The sequence below is a fragment of the Arctopsyche grandis genome, chromosome 11 (genome assembly GCF_051622035.1).
Source record: "Arctopsyche grandis isolate Sample6627 chromosome 11, ASM5162203v2, whole genome shotgun sequence".
In the NCBI taxonomy this organism is placed as follows: Eukaryota; Metazoa; Arthropoda; class Insecta; order Trichoptera; family Hydropsychidae; genus Arctopsyche; species Arctopsyche grandis.
The window spans coordinates 15,451,364-15,471,786 of NC_135365.1; the positions used below are offsets into that span (position 1 = coordinate 15,451,364).

Consider the following 20,423-nt stretch of genomic DNA (forward strand, 5'->3'; position numbering starts at 1 on the left):
AATAAAAATATAAAAATGTATTTCTGAGTTTTATTTTACTTTAAGATTCTTTAAAGCTATCCTCATGGTTGTAGAATAGCCGGTACGCGCCGGTACGGCGTCCCGCTGCCTATTATCAGCACCGGGTCGCGACCCGCCATAAAAATTTCAAAAATAAAAATAATTAGTATAAAATTTTAATTTTTTAGAAAAATGTTACTATAAACAAGGAGCGCTGTATATATACGAGGCACCAGATGTGTCTCTAGCACATTTAAATATTGGTCCCCATTCATGGACCCATTAACGAAATAAATGGGGCCTGGACCTTTTTTCTTTTGAGTATGACAGCTCAAACCATTGTTTAGGGTGGATGTTTAAGTGTTCTCAGGGGCGGCGACGAAGGATACATTCATCGCTCGAAGATTGCTTTGAGGATGTATTTCTTGCACAATGCAAAAAAAAGTCTGATATTTTTTGTATGGTCACGAGAAGCAATGCAATAAATTAAGGAGTATTGGGTGCGCATCTGGCAAGTGTCTCAAATAACATGATACTGTATTTTCTGTAGTTCGTTCTCATCCTTTGAGTTAGACGGGCGATAATATTTTTCTTTTTATTTTAAATAGTTAAAGTTGTTAAAGTTTTAAATTAGTTAATTTAATTCTAGTTAATAATAATATTTTAGACAGTGCTAAATAGCTTTATGTCGTAATTAAAATTCATGTTTAGTCATCAAGTAGTTTAACCATATGTATGTTTATTGTTTTGTTTACTGCATTATACATATACAATATACGTATTTCAATTTGATTTAAAATTATAAAAATAGTTTTTCAAAACGAAAGTTATGTTCGATACAAAATTTTTTTGTCAAACGAAGTAAATTAAATGAATCTGAAAACAGTGTTGCGTCTGTAAAATCAAATGAAGAAAATAACATCAATTTATAATCTCGTAGTATAAATATAATAAATGATGGTAGTGATGGTGATGCGATATGTTTGTCTTCCTGGCCAGATGTTTGGAGTATGGAGATGTGGAAAGAAAAAATACAAATATCCCTTGTTAATATGTAAGTCTAATAATATTGTATGTGATATTTGTTGTAATTTAAAAGTCTTTCAACTTCTAAATCTAAAGGAGTTAGCATTTCTGAAGAATGGAGCTCGATTTCAATTTCTATAACACTTACGGAAACAACATGAGCGCTAAATTAGCATCTTTGAGATAAAAAATTGACGATTATTTGAAATCACAAGCGCATATTAACCCCGAAAAAATTATAGTAATTTCGAAAGAGCAGCCTTTTGAAAAGATTTTAGATATTATGAATGACTTCGACATTGTATCAACCAGTAAAGTTTTTAGAACTGCGTATTTTATAGTTAAACATGGTAGACCATATTCTGATTGTTTTGATCTATTACTTTTACAAGAATTAAATGGATTGGAAATTAGCTATAGTTTGCATTCGCGTTATAGTGCAATAAATATAATTGATCATGTCGGTCAAAACATGAAATCTCGGGTATGCGAAAAAATTATAGAATAAAAAATTTGTGCAAAATTGAGCGTACCGGCACCTCGAAATTTAGCACTACACCACTGGTTATCCTATCAAATTATGATTATTGATTATTGATTATGTGATTATTCCGCACAAAACGATCTCGCGCACGTCACTAAGGTCTCGATCAAGGAACATCTGGCACCCGAAAATTCTATCCATCGAGATTTACCCACGTGAAATATCATACAAACGAGAACTCGAATGCTAGATAATCCGTTTTTGCTTTGCGATTTTCATGGCAAAGATTGTCGTTTGCGTGATCGGAATGTGCGAAATAATCAATTTACCAAATAATATGTAGATATTTTAATTTGCTAATGGTCAAAAAAAATTGTATTTCGATCATCCTGCAAAAAACTCTCAAAATAAACAACTGTCATCTGATCGTGTGACAGTTTATCCGTCATGAGTGTTAGATCAGTGTCGTTACTGTGCCGTCAAATAAACAATAATTGTAACCTTAGAATGATCACTAGATCACAAATTAAATCATTTTCATCAAAAGAATTACAAGTGAATCATGTTAAAGATAAAAATCATTTTGCCGTGGAATTAAATGGAGGTATGTACATAAGGAAATTGTCCATCATTGTGAAATATTTACTTAAATTTATCTAATTTTTTAATCTTCATAATATTTTTAGAGTATGCAACATTGGAATACAGTAGTAAGAACAATATGATTACATTTCTTCATACAGAAGTACCTGAAGTTTTTCGAGGAAAAGGCGTTGGAAAAATTTTGGCTGAGGTTTGCTTTTTGTATATTAAACTTAGTTTGATGTAGGTACTTAATATTTTATATGTGATGAAATCATGACATGTATGCATGGGCGCCCGCAGAACATTTTCTAAGGGGGGGCAAAATATTTTTAGTAATTTTTTAATTTACTGTAGCGTATTTGTATGGTGAACGTAACGTAAAAACTAGTAAGGCATACCTGTCAAGTCGATGAAATCTTGGCTATTTTTGTATTCTCGCGTTTTCCAAAAATCAAACCAACTCAAGGCTTCAGTTTCAAAATTATCAAAATTATCAAAATATCAATGTAGCAACGCTAAGTTAAATTGTGCACTGTTGGCTTCACAAAATCGACTCTCCATTGAGTTAATTAGATAATCTAAGTATGGAATGTAAACTGTTTGTCTGAAGTACTCTTCAACACTTATGGTTCCCGGATTACTTCGATGCTTTTGTCTTCCACACTGTCTTGGGATAATCAGTTCAATATCCACTTTCTGTGCGAGTTGTACTGTTTTCTCAAAAATATCCCTGAAATAGTTATCGGAATCACCTCGGTGAAGTTTTACTATACTGAGCAGGTTTCGAACTTGCACTTGGACTTCTGGAAGATGTATGTAGCTCATACAACTAAATATTTGACTTTTTTTAATCAATCCAGGGGGGGGGGGGCAAGTGCCCCCCCTTGCCCCCCCCTGCGGGCGCCCATGTATGTATGTATGTTTTCTAGTTACATTCTACATAGTATGTAGTTTTCATCACAATTTTCAATATCATTTTTCACTTTGAATTATATTAATTTATTTTAGGAGGCGTTGCAGTATGCAACAAAAAATAATTTAAAAATAAAAATTGAATGCGACTTTGTGCAAAAATACTATTCTGAAAATAAATCAAAATTTAAATAATCAATGTGCAATATAAACAATATATTTATACGTATGTATATATTTTTGATGCGTCATATTTTATATCATATATATGTTTTTTTTTATTAATTTATATCCAGTTATTAAAAATCTGTTAAGTACATATGTATATCTGTGTGTTTTTTTTCATGTTAAGATTGAGGGTAACCATATTTCCCAAAACTCAAAACGGGACGCTCCGCAAAAAAATTGTCCCTCCCCCCTATTAAAAAAATGTGTTGAAGTCCAAAAATTTTTATAATTTTTTCTTAAAATATCCATTAATACTTTCAAGGAATAATATTTTTTCAGAATATACAATTCTTGTGTAAAAGTAAAATAGAAACAAAATATATAATATACAACATTCATGCGCAGCAGGCTGATTTTTTTCTTCTGAAACGTGTAAAATAAGCAAATAAAATAACTAGATATTAGATAGACAAATAATAAGATATTCTCAGTTTCTTTTAATTGCAACAATTATGTGCAACTGAAAATTTTGATTATATAATTAAATTTTTTTATTTTGTTTATATAATTAAGTTATATAATTTTTACCTGAATGTAAATTTTCTTTAAAAGAAGAAAAAAAAACAAGATTAAAAATTAAATATGAAATGAAATAATTTTATATTTTGCAGCTATTTAAAAATAGTTATGAAAATAATAGCATAAAGCGATTTTTTTTCAGAAACATGTTAATGAATTATTTATTTTATTTTATTAATTACATACCAGGAAGGCATTACAGGCAGCCCCAATGCGCCTTCCTGGCCAATTACAAATATTGCAGCATTTTTTATTCATTATATGTCACTGAATTACGAGACACTGAAAAACTCGCAAATCATTGAGACATCTATCAAATTGTCCACAAACTTATTTAATGCACATTAATCAATCACAAATTATAGGTGACATATTGTATATAGGAAGGATTTTAGCCAATTTTTACCGGGAACCGTTTCAACAATGAAATCAGAGAAAATTTGCAAACTCTGATAGGAAACGATCAACCTGGAATCACAAATCCAGGTCTGACCAACAGCATACTCTGAAAAATTCATTTTCACTCGAGGCCCGACCCTGGGATCGAACCCGGCACCTCACGACGCTAAGCAGAAGCTTAACGACCGAGCTATGCTGCTGGCTAATTATGTAACAAAATATTTAAATGTTACTTTAAAATGAATATGTTAATGTTTATAATATATTATATTTGTTTTTGGGAAAAAAATTGATTTAGAGAAACAAGACGAAACGGGACAAATCAACCAATTTTAAATTAAAAAGCAAAGCAATCCCTAGTGTATCATATTTTTATAAAAGTTTATTTTAAAATTGCTGCTAATGATTTTATAATTCATTTTCTAAATTTATATTGCTTAAAAATGAATTACATATTTAAATATGTAAATACATCAATGGTCGCATATGTAAGTGTTATTTGAAGTCAGTATCCATAGCAACGAAATTGAACACATAAATTTTTTGCCATACGTTTCACTCTAATTCTAAGATGGATTTAGATACGTTAGAAGCAGAAATTGTATATTACTGTAGAGAAAAATGCTACGGCAAAATGCAAGAAGTTATAAAACGAGGCCTCCTGAGGAATTCGAGCGATTCTGTTTGTCTTTTTTACAACGGACTTTCCCTTTTACTTAGTGCAAGATATCAAGAGGGAATAAGGGAACTAAGTATCATCCAGTCACATGATGATATTTCACTAGCTGTCGCCATGTGCTTACTCCATGCACATAAACGGTCACCGTCGATTGACAAAGAAGTGATCCAACAACTGGAATCAAAATTGAAAGAGTACAGAAAAAGTGCAACTCCAGCTTCTTTGTACTATGCAGCCATATTTTTCTTTTTCACCGAACGATTGGAGAAAGCTTCCGATATTATAACTAAAATTATCAAAATGGATCACAGTTTTTTACGTGGTGTCGCTTTGAAAGGTTGGATAGAGCTATACAAAAACCCAAATAATTTATCTCACAAAATTGCGGATTGTTTTGAAACGACTGTGTCAAAAGATGATTTGGACTCTCAGTTGGGACTAGCTACATTGAAATATCTTCAAAAAGATTATGCTTCAGCCATTGCTATATTGGACTTGCTCATACAAAAGCATTCTCAATTGGAAGTCATTATGATTGAAAAGATGAAAAATGAATTAGCACTATTTAATTGGGACCAGGTTGCAGATCTATATGACAATTTACTTTTGAAAGATGTTGAAAACGTGCATGGAATGAAATATAAAATATTGTATACCATTTCTAAGAAAGGCGATTATATTGAAGCAACTGATTTGCTCGATAAGTACTATGGATTATTGGAAAAAAAAGAGTCAAAGAACGCTGAAATATTTTATGACACTGCCAAGCTGTTTTCGTGCATTTGCGGTCGATCAAATGCAGTTTTGAGTCAAACATATCGTTTCGTAAAGTATGCGGCCGAATTGCACCCTTCAAATGTCGAATATCTCACGGAATTGGGGTATCAATGTTTGATGCAAAACATGATAAAAGACGCTGTCCATTTCTTTAAATCAGCCACAAAGGTAGACGACAATTCTATCAACGCTTTATGCGGACTAACCTTATGCCAAATGAGTGAAAGTGGTCCTTCCGAACAAATTGAACAACAGATAGAACTGCTAAACGAATTAATGGGCAGCAATAACAGACATTCAATGCTTCTACTGATGTCAGCCAAACTAGAATCAAAATATCCTGATAAGGCTGTAACGTTGTTGACTGAAAGTAACAATGTTCACTTTTCAAAATCACACTACCTGCCTTTTGGTATTGAATATTTGAAGCTACTGAATCCTGACTTTCTTTTGGAATTAGTCGATGAATATTTACAATACACTCCAAAGAAACCTGTGGTCATATTGGATGCGACGCTATTTAATTTTGAAGAAGTATTACCTGTGACGATAACACAATGTTTTAAATTGCTAGAAACTCTTACAAAATCATGTCCGGGACTAGTTCCTGCTGTATATCGCTTAGCAAAACTTCAATTTCTGTATGGTAAAGTAAACGAAGCATTAGAAAACGCCCAGAACATTGTCGACAACGTAGATCAAACATTTGCCAACGCTCACTTGTTGTTGTCTCAGATTTATATTCAAAAAAATCTTTACAACAAAGCCGATCAAAGTTTGGAAGTCTGTTTGAGTTACAATTTTAAAGTTAGAGATAATCCCATGTATCATTTGCTTCAAGGTGTCGTTCTGAAGCACAAGAAAAAACTTTCAGAAGCATCAGCTTGTTACACGTCTGCGTTAACTCTAATAAACTCCAAGCGTGCCGACCAGAAACGACCCAAAAACAATGTTGATTTTGATTTTAGCCTATCAGATAAAGCTACTTTGTACTTAGAATTGATAACAACCCACTCCACTTTAGGTCAGTATGCTGATGCAGTACGAATAATGCAGGTTTGTGCATTTTTTTTAGAAAAAATATATATTTATGATAATATTTTATTTATGTATGCATTTTTAAGATTGGAATTGAAGAGTTTTCATATACTACAGAAGAACCAAGATTAATAATAGCTAATGCTGAGCTTTCTCTCGGTAGAGGAGATATTGACAAGTGTATTGAACTTTTATCTCAGATCAAACCTGGACAATCTTATTATTTACAAGTAGTATTTTTTAAATTAATATAATATGTTGTAATTCAATTTTTTATTTATATTTTTTATATTCTTAGGCTCATACCAAATTAGCTCATGTATATTTGAAAGAAAAAAATGATCGCGGTATGTTTGCTCTATGCTTTAAAGAGGTTGTAGCTAATCATCCCGGATCTGATGCTCAAGTAATGCTTGGAGATGCTTATATGTCTATACATGGTATGTTTTATGTAATTATTGAAATAAAATATATATTAAAATAGAATAGATTTATTAATTTTGATTTATTTCAGAACCTCGACACGCAGTGGAAGCTTTTCAGAAAGCATTAGAACAAAATCCACATGATTTAAGTTTAATTAAAAAAATGGGAGTGGCTTTGGTGAAGATGCACTTGTATGATAAAGCTGTGAAACATTATATAGAAGCTATTGAAGATTTAAATAATCCTGAAATAAAAATGGACTTGGCAGAATTATATTTTAAGGTGACGATTAACGATTTTTAAATTTGACATTGTGGAATATCATTTATATTATTTTATTAGCTCTTTTTATAATTTATATCACAGTTGAAACGTTATGATAATGCTGAAGATGTCCTAAAAGTAGAAATAGAAAATCCAGCAAGTACCAATGCTATGGATTACGCGTCAATGAAATTCCAAACGAAAGTTTTAATGATGCTTGCCAAAGTAAAGGAACGAAATCCTAATGAGTCAAATAAGAAAGCAACTTTAATTACATTGAAAGAAGCACGAGAGAATCAGACAAGATTAGTGAAAAGAGCTCAACTTGAATCTCATTGTAAAACTTTATCGTATATTAGTTTTCATTCAAGTATCCAATGACAAGTATCCTAATTGCATATATAATTTATTATTAGCTAATTTAGAAGAGGAGAAAAAATTGCTTTCTGAAATATGTGCCTCGCTCGCTACACAATATTCAGTTGGAAAATCAACTGATCAGGCCATACAAACTTATAAAGAAGCGCTTCAGTATAATCCTCAACATCCACCCATATTATTGGCACTTGCCAATCTGTATATGCAAGTATTGATAATATTGATTTGCATGCAGTAACATGATAGTATGTACATATGTATTGTAATTATTAACATATTGGACACAATTTTTGCAAGGTAAATGAACCAGAATTATGTCAACAGACGTGTGCTGTCTTACTAAATGCCGATCCAGAAAATGAAGCTGCATCTGTTATGATGGCTGAAATAGCATTTAGAAAGGTGCTGTGTGTGTAAAATTTATTGTAATAGTATTTTTGTTTTGTCTGCTAATTGATATAATATAATTGATCTCTAGGTTGATTTCGAAACGGCATCTTTTCATTTAAAACAATTATTGACAGCCCAACCAATTTATTGGACTGCTTTAGAAAAACTGATTGATGTTCAACGTAGATTGGGTAATTTAGAGGATGTTGCAACTTTCTTAACAAAAGTTCAGGACGGCGACTACATTGAAGAACCAGGTAATTGCATAATATATGTATGTAATCGGTGTATGAATTAATGTTGAAGACTTCTTCTGTTTTTAATAATTAAGTGATTTTTAGGTTATTTATATTGTGCAGGATTGCACGCTCGATATAATGGCGATCCAAACGTTGCACTTCGTCATTGGGGTCGAGCTCGACGAGCAGAAGGACGTTGGGGACGGAGTGCAGCTCTTGGTGTAATAAAGGTTTGTCTATCACCAGGTGGCGAAGCTTTACCTCCACCTCTCAATGATGATGGATTGTTAGATTCAGGCGATGATGCAGAGTATAGGTAGGCTATTGAAAATTGAATATCAGATTACTTGTGTTATTGTAATAATCTAAATTATATGTGTATAATTTCAATAGAGATACTAGATCGTTTGCATTGGGTATGGCTGAGAGACTTCTCGGAGAGTTGCAAAGTTCTGGGTCGTATGATGCAACAGAATCGCTTGAATTGAAGTTGCTTAGCATTCGATTAACTATAGCAAGTCGAAAGAAGACAGCAGTTGAATCTGTCTTGAGGGTATTGCTTCAAATGGCTTCTGAAGATGGTGGTGTGGAAGATATTGGTATTGCGGTTACGATTGCATCTGCGTAAGAGTAATCAGTATATCTACATATGTACATATATTTGAGATGAATTTTATTTGATTGTTTTTATTGATATTTTCAGATATATGGTTCTTAAGCAGACTCAGAGAGCACGGAATCAACTGAAGAGAGTGTCTAGGTTACCATGGACACCGGAAAAAGCTGAATGGTTAGAAATGTGCTGGGTATTGTTGGCGGAGTGCTTATTGAGTGCAGGAAACACTAGTAGTAACGTCGAGGCTGCTAAGGATTGCTTAGAAAGAGCATTGAAACATAACAAATCGTGTACGCAAGCATATGAATGTTATGGTCGGTATATTAGAATTATTCGTAAAATACTGTGAATTTAGATTTTGACTGATTTTGTTGCTATTACAATAGGGTATTTATCAGAAAAAGATCAGTCGTATAAAGAAGCAGCTTCGTATTACGAAAATGCATGGAAATATGGTGGTCAAGGAAACGTTTCGATTGGATATAAATATGCTTTATGTCTACTCAAAGCTAAAAAGTATACTGGTTTCTAAATTTGTGTTTATTTTTCTCTAAATTAATTGTAATATGTATTTGTTTTTATTTTTAGGTATGCTGAAGCTATATCTGTTAGCCGTGATGTATTAATAGCTCATCCAGATTGCCCAAAAATAAGAAAAGACGTGATGGAAAAGGCTAGTAGTCTTTTAAGAATGTAGCTTCATTACACTATTTTTTTTTTAATATCTTCACTGAATTGTGACGAAGTGTGCTTTTATTATTATGGTACAATTTGTTTTTTTTTTAATTAATAAAAATAAGAATATATGTTTTTGAAAACTGTAATTATTTCAAAAGATTTAACGTTATTAGAACTTATAATATATTATATTTTATTAACAAATATGTATTATAAATAATTTTAAATTGTAAAATATACAATTAAGAATGAAAAATACTTTATAATAATAATAATAATAATTATGTTTGTGTAAAACATATTGCATTGTTAGGAACCAAAAATTTATCATAGGATTAATAATTTGTTATTTAACATTTCTCAATAATTAATTTCGACCAATTTAAAATTCAATTTCAATTTCTCTAACTATCGTAAATCCAAAATTTCAATATTATTTTTATAGTTAACGATTTTAAAATTTTGCATAGGTAGATTAAGAATATAGGTAGCTTTAAAAAAATTACATAAGAACATTATTTGTGATTAAAAAGGATTTACAAGTTACAACATCGATATGTATATCAATATTTTGACTTGTGAATAGATTTTTTGATTTCAAGAACATTTTAACTGTTTCTCAAGTCAATTTATGTTCGTATCAACATATTCACACACACATCCACATTCATCCACACAAGCTTGTACAATCTATTATGCATATGTAATTAATATCACAATTGATTCTAAATAAATTTTAATAGCTATGCATATAACTATCATCCCATAAATATTGATGATTCTAGTGCTTTTTTATCATCGATTAACGTGTGAAGATATTCACCAAAATTTTGTGACATTTCCTTCAGAGATCCGTATTCACCTATAAATACAAATAAAAAAAATAATATTTGTGAATTCATAAAAGTCAAAATCTACTATCTACATATTATGCTAGTTATTTTAAAAGTGGACTATTTATTTTTGTTTTTAACGTGATTTGAAGGATTGAAAATAGTTGAAAATTGTATACATTAAATTAAAACAATCTTTCAAACCACTTTTTTGCGATGCTCCACTTTTATACTTATAACTTACCAGACAAATACTTAAATATGTACAGTGTTAAACTTTTGATCATCCGTAAACATGTATAGGTTAGTATTTTGAATCATATATACATTATATTTTCTAAAGGTTATTATTAAATGTTTTATCTAAAAAACATTACATACATAAACATTGAATTATTGTACTATGTGCTTGTAACGAATTATTATAACAGTGAAACTATCAACAGTACATGCATATAAATTAAATTTTCAAACCTTTTACTTCACATTAAGTAAGTTGTGCACGCTATGGGTTAGATACTACAAAATTAGACATTACCGTACAGAGTGCTAAATTCGTTAACTGAAGTCGTTTTTGTTTCGCTGAATTTTACCAGCCATCTTTCTATATCCTCCATTTTAGTTTTGGCCCAGTTAATTCTATGCATCGCTCGTTCTAAATTTTTTTGTATGGCCATTGAAACTATTGCTAGATCCTCTTTATTGTCTTGAATAAATTTCTTAAACTAAATTCAATTATGTTTTATCATTTTAGTCTATATGCAATAGTATTTATGTATATTTAAAACAAAAATTATAATGACCTGAAACAATTCCTGATCTGTTGCTATGTTACCAAATGCTCCGTCTATTATATAAAGAAATACTTGCGGCTCAATCTTAGAATATTTGGCATATATGCGATCCCAATTTTCAATAACGAAACTGAAGGCCACTGTTGATGATATATAGCTATCGATTCCACTCCACACCAAAGCGGTTAAGTCAGTTTCCATTTCAGTCAAAGAATATTCAAACAGGCTAAAATTGTATAAATATATGTATGAACGTATAATCCAATTGTACATTATTTGAATACTTGATATTAGCAATGTTAATATCTGATCTTACAAGTATAATTTCCATGTGGTTCTTGTACTTGAAAGTGAAACGATTATTTCATTCCGCACTTCGGCGTCATTGGAGTTTGTAAATCTTTCAAATAGAAAATCAAATTCTTTTACACCTCCCATTCGTAGAACAGTTGTGTAAACGGTCACTCTATTGATACTTGGAATTCTGCAATTTATTTCGCAAATATTAGTCATCATATGCTATGCTGTTGACTCGAATTTACTAATAATTATATTTACGGATTGTTTTGATCTGGATTAGTCTGGTTGACCCATCGTGTGAAATAATTCTGAGCCCAATCGAGACATTCTTGTTCTTCAACCAAGCATGCCCAATATACCAATTGTTCTCTCAGCATAGTTTCCTGAGTGGTGTCATTCGACATTGGTTCATAACCGAACGTTTTGAGAGCCGGCATCACTAATCTTGAAATATATTCCTTTCGCGAAAGATAAACATCTATATTAGCTGTTTAATATTAAAAAAAATAATTACTAAAATATAAATAATACCTGAAAATAACCATATTTACTGCTTCTTTGCAAACCCATATACAATAACTGCAAATTTGTAAGAGTTGCATACCACGGAATCAATTTTTTTTCAGTGTCTATCATATACTTGGTGAGATCTAATGCTACTGTGTAATTAAGCTGTCCAGCTTGTGCTAGACTGAAAGCATCGTCTAATAATTGACCTCTTGTCACTGGTGGAAATTCATCTGGTGCATCATACAGACCGTATTCTAGTAATTTCCAATTTTTATAATCGTAATTAACTCTGTAGTAGCCTGAAAATGTGTTATTGTTATATGTATATTTCAATTGTTAGTTAAAGGTTTTGTTTATTGCTTCAATTTATTACCAATTGCTTTGATATTGAAGTAGATCCAAGTGCTGTTCGATCCGTCAGGTAATAATACTATGGTACGGGGAGTTTTTTCTAGCCATGCATTTGGAGTCGTATTCCAACTATCTGCTTTTGTATTTCCTACTGCGAAAGAAATTGGAATGTGCCATAATGTATTCGAATCGTCTTTTGGCGGTTGGTATAAATAGAATCGTTTCTGAAACGCATACATTTTTATTATATTTAAACTGAAATTTGCAGAAAGAGTACACATTTATATAATAATATCACTTGTGTAACGGTTGCTGTTCCATTTTCGTAATGTCTAGTAACGTCAATGACTGGATAGCCGGCTTGCAATGTCCAAGAATCCATAAAATTGGCGACCGACACTTTTGGTGGTAGTTTTGTATTTCCTGCCACGGATGAGAATGCTTTCCACAGATCGTTCTGCTTGGCGTTCTTGAATTGCCTGCAAGTTGAGTATACATTGTATCATTGATTGCAAACTATCATTGATGTATCACATTGGATTTGGCATTCGTACCATTCTTTCATATATTTAACTAAGCCGTCTTGGAACAATTCCGGTGTCAGAATATGGCTGAGCATTCTCAACAAGCTGGCAGCTGTAAATTTTTACAATTGATCAAAAATAAACAATTATTAATTGTATTTTATAAATTTATACCTTTCATGTAAGAAATGTCATCAAACAGTTGATTTATTAGCGAATCGTCGTTGACTGGTGCTGATACCGGTCTTGTAGATTGAAGACTATCTAACCCTAAGACATTCATTCTGTCTAAACCGAACTGATCCAACATACTCCAACTTGGTTCAATCTAAAATATAACTCACATGATATATTTCCTATACTTTATAAGAAATATAAATTATAAATAGTAATTATAGAGTGTTCATACTGCATTTACGCCGATGTATTCCATATAAGTCGCAAATCCTTCGTTGAGCCAAAGATCATTCCACCATTTCATGGTGACTAAATTACCAAACCATTGATGTGCCAATTCGTGCGCTATAACTGTGGCTATATTTTTCTTAAGCTTAATAGATGACACATTTGGGTCGAGAAGTAGACTTGTTTCTCTGAAATTTTATATGAATTTACTCCAAAAACTGTTATGATTAGTGTTTTTAGTTTGATTTGGTTTTAGTGTTATTTTTACTGGAATGTGACAAGTCCCCAATTCTCCATTGCACCGACAGCAAAATTAGGAATAGCGATCAAATCAAGTTTTGGCAGTGAGTATGGCAGACCAAAGTATTCCTCGTAGAATTTCAACAGCTTCGGAGCAATCTCTGCGGCGTATTGTGTTTGTGGTAACATTTCTTTTCTAGTCCAAATTTTTATTTGATACTTATTATCCTGATTTGGGAGGGCATTTGCTGTGATCGATTCAAATTCTGATATTACAAATGCGACCAAATAAGTAGACATTGGCACTGAACGCTCAAAATGGCTCCACATTATATTTTCTTTTTCACTAAAGACAAAATTTGACATTACTAAATTTATTTATAATTTCCATTTAACAAAAATAAATACCATACTCTGCTTCTTCAGACTGCAGAGGCATATTTGATAAAGCATTCATAGTTTTGTTCCTAGCAATACTTATTTCAAACTTGGCTTTGAATCCTGGTTCATCAAAACACGGGAATGCTTTCCTAGCAGCCGTGGGCTCAAAATGAGTGAGTCCCATTACTCTAAAAATACACACGGAAACATAATATATATTAGATAAATAAAATACTTCATGAATATATGTATATGGCTATCAAATATTACTTGGTTGAGTTGTCGATATCTTTGTAGGCGCTTCTATAAAAACCGTTCAGCGAATTGTCAATTTTTCCCATGAAATTGATTTCTAATGTATAACTTGTGTTCGATTTTAGACTAGTATCTAACATAAAGGATAGTCTATCGAGCGATGGATTTTTCTCCATGTGTATAATTTTAATAAAATTGTTCTTCATTTGAGTCAAGACTTGTGGTTCATTTCTTATAGACATTTCATCTTTTTGTACGATTCCTGTTGAATTCGGTTTAAGTATTTCTATACTATTGGTGGCTTTTGGAGTTGTACCGATCAAATTTGAATTTGAAATTTGTGATGTATCATTTATTGTCGTTGCAGAATTATTGAGTGACAGAACACCATTTACAGCTTGAGGCTTAGGTCCATCGGATTCTGTCGCCCTTCTCACCTTACTCAAGATTGTGTCTATCGAGATAGTTGGAGCAGTTACAATATTTTGTTCTATCAGAGTGGACCCGTTCAGAATTTCCAAATTTCTACTATGCAGTGTTATGTATTTGACATTCGACAGCTGTGTCGATAGTGTTATGGAAACTTTACCTTCGAAAGTGAAATTTGTAAAATTAGGTTTTATTTTCAACCTGTAAAAACTAGGTACAACTTGATTTGGCAGACGCATAGACTTTTCATCTATATTTTTAGCTGTTGTTGTTTTGACTTCCCACGTTAGTTCATCTGAGGCTGGTGTCTTTACCTAAAAAATAATAATGTTAAAATATTTCTCTACTATGAACGATAGCTTGAAAGTTCGTGTAATGAATACCACGCTTCTTCCTGGTGCATAATAATACACCAAAAGTCCGACGGCTGTGACTAGCGCTATCACGGCGAAGACTAATGCAACGGCTACCCATTTACGGATGAATATTCCACCGTGTCTTTTATATCTCATAGCACCACCATTCGGTTCGCCAGGAAGAAATTCTTGTCTACTATTAATCGTAAACATTGTAGAATCTGAAAATTTTTTCAAGTTTCACAAAATATCTGCCATAATGTAAGCACTGGTAAAAGTGGCATGTTTCCTCCCATATAAAAAAAACTCCATAAATGTATACAATACTTATACAATTATTGGTCACTAATTTTATTTTATTATATAAATCAATTAATCATGCACACTCGCCTAACAGATTGCTCCAAAGCGACGAGTGTGCTATACAAATTTAAAAAATACATGAAAAATACAAGAAAAAATATATACCCACATAAATAGAAAAAGAAAAAAATATACATATATACATGACATAAAAATTCTACAAGAAATAAAAGTATAACAGCCAAGTCTGCAGTTAACAGTTAAAATTGTCAACTATTAACTGCTCTATTTGGTCGCAACCTCCGTAACCGAGGAAGCGGTACAGCAAATGAAGAGAGATATGACAAATGTCAATGGCACCATCCAGTGAGTTTAAAAAACGGATGCCTCGAGGAATGGGAGAAATAAAATATGCCATAGTTCTTACTTAAAATATGCCACAGTTCGATGGCGGATCCAGATCAAACTCTCCGGAGCATGAAAGCCAATCTCCGCCAGAATAGACTGACATGAGATAAAACCTCTAAATATAGAAAACAAGAACTTAATGAGGGCAACATTCCTCCTGTGTTCAAGAGAAGTGTAGCCGACCATACCCATGATAAATCTTAGAGGAAATAAATATGCGTAAATCCCATATTGCTCCTTATAAAGAAGCCGGAGAAAGCGTCTTTGAACTAGATTGAGTTTTGGCTGAAGGACTCCAGATCATAGAGGCGTACTCCATGATACTTCTCACCAGAGCATTATATAGCAGCCTCAGAACAATAGGATTATGGAAATGTCGGGAATTGTGAAAAACAAAGTATGACCTCAAAGACTTAAGCAGGACTAAATAAGAGAAAGATAGGTCTATAATTCATGATATTGGATTTTTCACCCCCCCCGCATGAATAAGAATAATCCGGATACTTTCCATAACGTAGGAAAGGAAGAGGATTTAAGCAAAACATTAAAAATATGCAACAAGGGTTGCACCAGGGCTCGGGAGCAACCTTTCAGAATAAAGTCAGGGATCATGTCTTGACCACAAGTACACAAAGCTTTCAATCTGGAAAAACCATATACAATATCAGTGGTATCAATTGAATCGATAGACAAAGAAGAGGAAAAAGAAAATACGTGATTGGTAGGGAAAAAATCATTATTAGGTACGCCATTATATCCCTGAACAAACTGTGAGCAAAAATAATCAGCGAAAGCCTCAGATATCTCACCCTGACCAACAAAATTAATATTTCTATCATCATGCACAGGCCCACCCCTTTCATATGTGCGATGTGTGCGTCGAACACGGGCGGCCGAATTCTTAGGGCGGCCATCAGTCTACGAAAATTAACTTCACTTTCAATTTTTGAGAAATGCAAAACTATACACTTCTACGAAATTTTTGCCTCGTACCACTTACAGCCGCCCTTGATTCTACGAAGTGCTTCACTACATATTGCCGAAAATGTATTTTTGGAATGCAAACGAGTATTGTCGATATATGTATGTAGTATGCGTTTTGTGTATAAATTTCTACGAAAATCAAAACGCCATGAAAGCTACGAAAAGTATTCGTTGCAACAGTTCTCTTTAGTTTTGCTCGCGAGTCGTTGTACGCGAAATTTATAAGAATATTCATTTATCATTCATTTTTAATCTACATATATTTAAGGTTCAGTGTTTTTGTATATTGTACTAGCTGAACCCCGGCATGCGTTGCAATGCCATAATAACGAATACAATTCCCGTTCTCGTTCTCGTTCCCGTTCCCGTTCTCGTTCCCGTTCCCGTTTTCATTCTCGTTCCCATTTGTTGGAAAAACGCAAGCAGCGAACACATTTGAAATTATTGCTTTACAATGACACTCATTCCCGTTTTTCCCGTTTCCGTTCCCGTTTTTTTTCACAGTAATCTTCTCGGACATGCATACAACAAATTCTGAAAGTTCCATCGTAATCGGTTCAGTGGTTTAGCAGCCTATTCGAGACACACACACACACACACACACACACACACACACACACAGACATTCATTTTTATATATATACATATGTAGATGTAGTGCATGCTATTTTTTTAATAAATTCTTAGATTCATTTTAATTTTTAAATACAATGAAACATATTTTTTAATGATCGATCGTTCGAATTTTCCACTATTATCCTTCTTTAATAATCATACGAGTTTTCGAGTTTAATAAAAATCATAATCATAATATCGGAACTAATTTAATATCATAAATACAAATTTTTGTATGTTTTATGTGCAAATAGAAGTATTTACTAATCGGCTAATGAAAAAAATGAGGGGGGATGGGGCGTTGAAAATATTTTTGAACACGGGCAGCCGAACCCCTAGGGGCGGGCCTGATCATGTATGGAAGAAAGGGCGCATAAAGTCTTACACTTGGAGTTTATCAATCTACAAAAATTTTTTGGGCAAGCTCTTATCTGTGAAACACATTCACCAACATACTTAGAATGGGCTGATGCCCATTCTTAGTATGTTATTCTATCAGAGTCTTTCTATCTACATATGTTGTCTATCAGAGATTTCACTTAGAGGGCTACAATTTCAATCGTATTAGTATCGTATACATTTAAAGCCAGCAAAATACGCCCCCGAGAGATAAAAGCAGTGTACCTCCTCTAGATAAATTCTTTGGTCGTGTTCTTTCTGGAGTTGAAGTGGTCGTGAGAGATCTGAAATGACTGCTGCACACCGATGGTTGATCTATGGACGGCCTTTGGTGAAAGTCGTTAAAAGCAGTCGGCTCAAAACTGCTTGTTTCTATTGTGTGCATTTGCGTCGTTCTTCCATTATGTCCTATTTTTTTCACAATCATAAAGTGCGGAATATTTTATTTCGTATTTTAATGATGCATCAATGAAATTCAATACATATCAATTTAAAAAGTGATTATTAGTAAATACAGATAAAAATATTTGACATTTTGACTGATATGTGCATTCAAATTAATTGTTTTATACATATATCTGAATACAATTTCATCACTCTATGTCATTGTGGTGTAAATTTTAATTCACAATTTAATGGAAGATTATTATTAATGTATTTCATATTTAAAATATACAATTAGTATTGGTATTAATCGAAACGAAAACATAAACAAATCGCTCATATGGCATTGATTGACTGTGTGTATATTTTTTAATGTAAATAAAATTCACAGTCGTTGCTGTAGAACAGATCATATTATGAATATTCAATTTTTTCCAAATGAGTAATGAAATATTGACCTGTTTTCAATGAACTGTAAAACGTGGCAGTGTAAAATGGTTTTTCAGCTAATTCGTCAGCTTTTTGCGCTGATCAAAAGAATAATTCAAGGCTGTTCGAACACACGAGACATTTTCTCATTAGAATGATTGATTTTTGACACTTTTTAAAGTATTGAAAAACTCACTCATGTGCGAGTGCACTCAAATTGAACTCGTCGACATGAAAAACACATTTCCAATAGTCGATCATGATGTACATAAATGTTAATTTCTATCTCATTCATTCATACAGCATGTAATTTTCGCAAGTATATGTTACTACAAAATCTTTGTCCTCCGGATGCAAGTATCATCAATTAAGAAATCAACGTGTTAATTAACCGGCATTGTTGATTTTGACGTACATACATACATACATATAAAAGTGCATATGTAACCGCTGGTTACATATGCGTTTATCAATTGCCGTGTAAGTTGTCATTGAATTGATTAATTTATATGACAACCCACATTTATTATATTCATACCAACAGTCACGAACATTCTAAGCTTATAGTGAAGATTATTTTTCCATACAAGCCATTGAAAAACCAAGTAAAGAATCAAAATATATCAAAGTGTACATAAAAAGCGTTTTATATGTTATAATCGGCTCCGTATATGTAGATTACAATTCGAATATGCTGAAACGATAAGTGACTAAAACATATTCACCGTTGGAAATGATTTTATTGCCATTTGCACATAAACTTTGATTACCATTATTGATAAGGTCCCGCATACTCTGTTGATTTGATATGTTTGAATATAATAATGTTTTTCTTTTTAAATAATAAAACTTATATTAATTGGGTAATCGTTTTGGATAAAGTATAATATTCTATTGCATTGAAGTGAAAGAAAATTTGATGGTTATTTTATATATAAAGTCTGAAAACCAACAAATTACTGCAAAATATAATCTACCTACACATTTTACAACAAATTACCTACATATTTATATTTTCAATAGTATTTCTATGAATTTTTACACTTTAAAATATGTAGATAATATAATTTAAATGTTGAATGTCTTAAAAAAAAATGAAAGACTGAAAATACCTGATAGTCTGAAATTATTTCAAAAAACGGCTGACTTGTTCACTGATACGGGACGACTGTTTTACTGCGTTCGATTCTTACTTATCGATTTCGCACATTATTGTTGTAAACCATCGGTCTTGGAGCTGCGTATGCGCATCTACATTTAAAAAAAATCATCAACGCAATAAAATATGCACATCATTATGTGATACCTACCTAAAGTTTATCAAAAATTAACTTAAAATAAGTTTTACATAAATAAAAAAAATATTTTTCATGTTTTCAATTAGACAGTATAATATAAATCCTTCTTCATAATATTTGATAGAATAAAAGATATGTATATGAATGTTTTATGTGCTAAAATTCATGATAACAAAATGTGTGCAATGTCTGTCTTTAATTATGCACACGTTCCACGTTCATATGTACATAAAATCGATTCTTATGTAAAAGGCATAATTATTTATTTTGCTCTCATTTTAAGCGAAATCTTCACTTTATTTATTTACATATTTATAAAAAAAATATATTTATGTTTTAAAATGTAATTATGTACTTAAAATACAACATTATTACATTTCAATTTTGTATAATATATGTACTTCACAAATATTTTAGATATACATAAATAAGTTACTTATTAAGGTCTGTTCATACCTATCCAGCACGACCCGTATCCTGCAGGTGTCATGCAAGTGCGGATAGTATTCTTTGGTACATTATATGGACGTATTCATACTCCATTCGCGCATGCGCATTTACGCATTCATGCGCGTCCATATAGAATG

At 32.1% G+C, this 20,423-nt stretch overlaps 3 protein-coding genes across 6 annotated transcripts; 2 read left to right on the top strand and 1 right to left on the bottom strand.

Moving 5' to 3' along the window:
• The first annotated feature begins 1,940 nt into the window (after positions 1-1,940).
• On the top strand, positions 1,941-3,331 carry LOC143919188 (protein NATD1). Its single transcript, XM_077441405.1, has 3 exons — positions 1,941-2,114; positions 2,197-2,303; positions 3,104-3,331. Exons 1-3 carry the CDS (start codon positions 1,958-1,960, stop codon positions 3,200-3,202), a joined length of 363 nt encoding a protein of 120 aa, XP_077297531.1. The 5' UTR covers positions 1,941-1,957; the 3' UTR covers positions 3,203-3,331.
• Positions 3,332-4,724: 1,393 nt separating this feature from the next.
• Positions 4,725-9,657, top strand: LOC143918856 (tetratricopeptide repeat protein 21B-like). Its single transcript, XM_077440932.1, has 13 exons — positions 4,725-6,665; positions 6,734-6,877; positions 6,946-7,087; positions 7,162-7,355; positions 7,440-7,674; positions 7,754-7,923; positions 8,013-8,117; positions 8,194-8,362; positions 8,447-8,660; positions 8,738-8,968; positions 9,048-9,274; positions 9,347-9,476; positions 9,549-9,657. Exons 1-13 carry the CDS (start codon positions 4,725-4,727, stop codon positions 9,655-9,657), a joined length of 4,011 nt encoding a protein of 1,336 aa, XP_077297058.1.
• A 383-nt stretch (positions 9,658-10,040) lies between these two features.
• On the bottom strand, positions 10,041-19,790 carry LOC143918857 (aminopeptidase N-like). Of its 4 annotated transcripts, none has more exons than XM_077440933.1 (17): positions 19,651-19,790; positions 17,951-18,133; positions 15,044-15,237; positions 14,247-14,974; positions 14,009-14,164; positions 13,624-13,941; positions 13,360-13,543; positions 13,125-13,278; positions 12,981-13,062; positions 12,725-12,905; positions 12,449-12,650; positions 12,097-12,374; positions 11,824-12,023; positions 11,582-11,749; positions 11,275-11,491; positions 11,010-11,196; positions 10,041-10,500 (listed from the first exon to the last, which is right to left on the bottom strand). In XM_077440933.1, exons 2-17 carry the CDS (start codon positions 18,108-18,110, stop codon positions 10,397-10,399), a joined length of 3,513 nt encoding a protein of 1,170 aa, XP_077297059.1. In that variant the 5' UTR covers positions 18,111-18,133; positions 19,651-19,790; the 3' UTR covers positions 10,041-10,396. The 4 variants fall into 4 exon arrangements, with proteins under 4 accessions (XP_077297059.1, XP_077297060.1, XP_077297061.1 ...); XM_077440934.1 differs by having other exon boundaries at positions 15,047-15,237; positions 19,651-19,737; XM_077440935.1 differs by having other exon boundaries at positions 10,080-10,500; positions 11,015-11,196.
• Between the last annotated feature and the right edge of the window lie 633 nt (positions 19,791-20,423).

Excerpts from the sequence above, each read along its gene's own strand:
- LOC143919188 (XM_077441405.1), top strand. The coding sequence starts at position 1,958 with ATGAGTGTTAGATCAGTGTCGTTACTGTGCCGTCAAATAAACAATAAT. Across the intron at positions 2,115-2,196 it reads TGCCGTGGAATTAAATGGAG|AGTATGCAACATTGGAATAC; the intron begins GTATGTACATAA and ends TAATATTTTTAG. Across the intron at positions 2,304-3,103 it reads TTGGAAAAATTTTGGCTGAG|GAGGCGTTGCAGTATGCAAC; the intron begins GTTTGCTTTTTG and ends AATTTATTTTAG.
- LOC143918856 (XM_077440932.1), top strand. The coding sequence starts at position 4,725 with ATGGATTTAGATACGTTAGAAGCAGAAATTGTATATTACTGTAGAGAA. Across the intron at positions 7,675-7,753 it reads AGCTCAACTTGAATCTCATT|CTAATTTAGAAGAGGAGAAA; the intron begins GTAAAACTTTAT and ends ATTTATTATTAG. Across the intron at positions 8,661-8,737 it reads GGCGATGATGCAGAGTATAG|AGATACTAGATCGTTTGCAT; the intron begins GTAGGCTATTGA and ends TAATTTCAATAG.
- LOC143918857 (XM_077440933.1), bottom strand. The coding sequence starts at position 18,110 with ATGCACACAATAGAAACAAGCAGTTTTGAGCCGACTGCTTTTAACGAC. Across the intron at positions 14,975-15,043 it reads ATGCACCAGGAAGAAGCGTG|GTAAAGACACCAGCCTCAGA; the intron begins GTATTCATTACA and ends ATTATTTTTTAG. Across the intron at positions 11,750-11,823 it reads AATCCAGATCAAAACAATCC|AATTCCAAGTATCAATAGAG; the intron begins GTAAATATAATT and ends AATAAATTGCAG.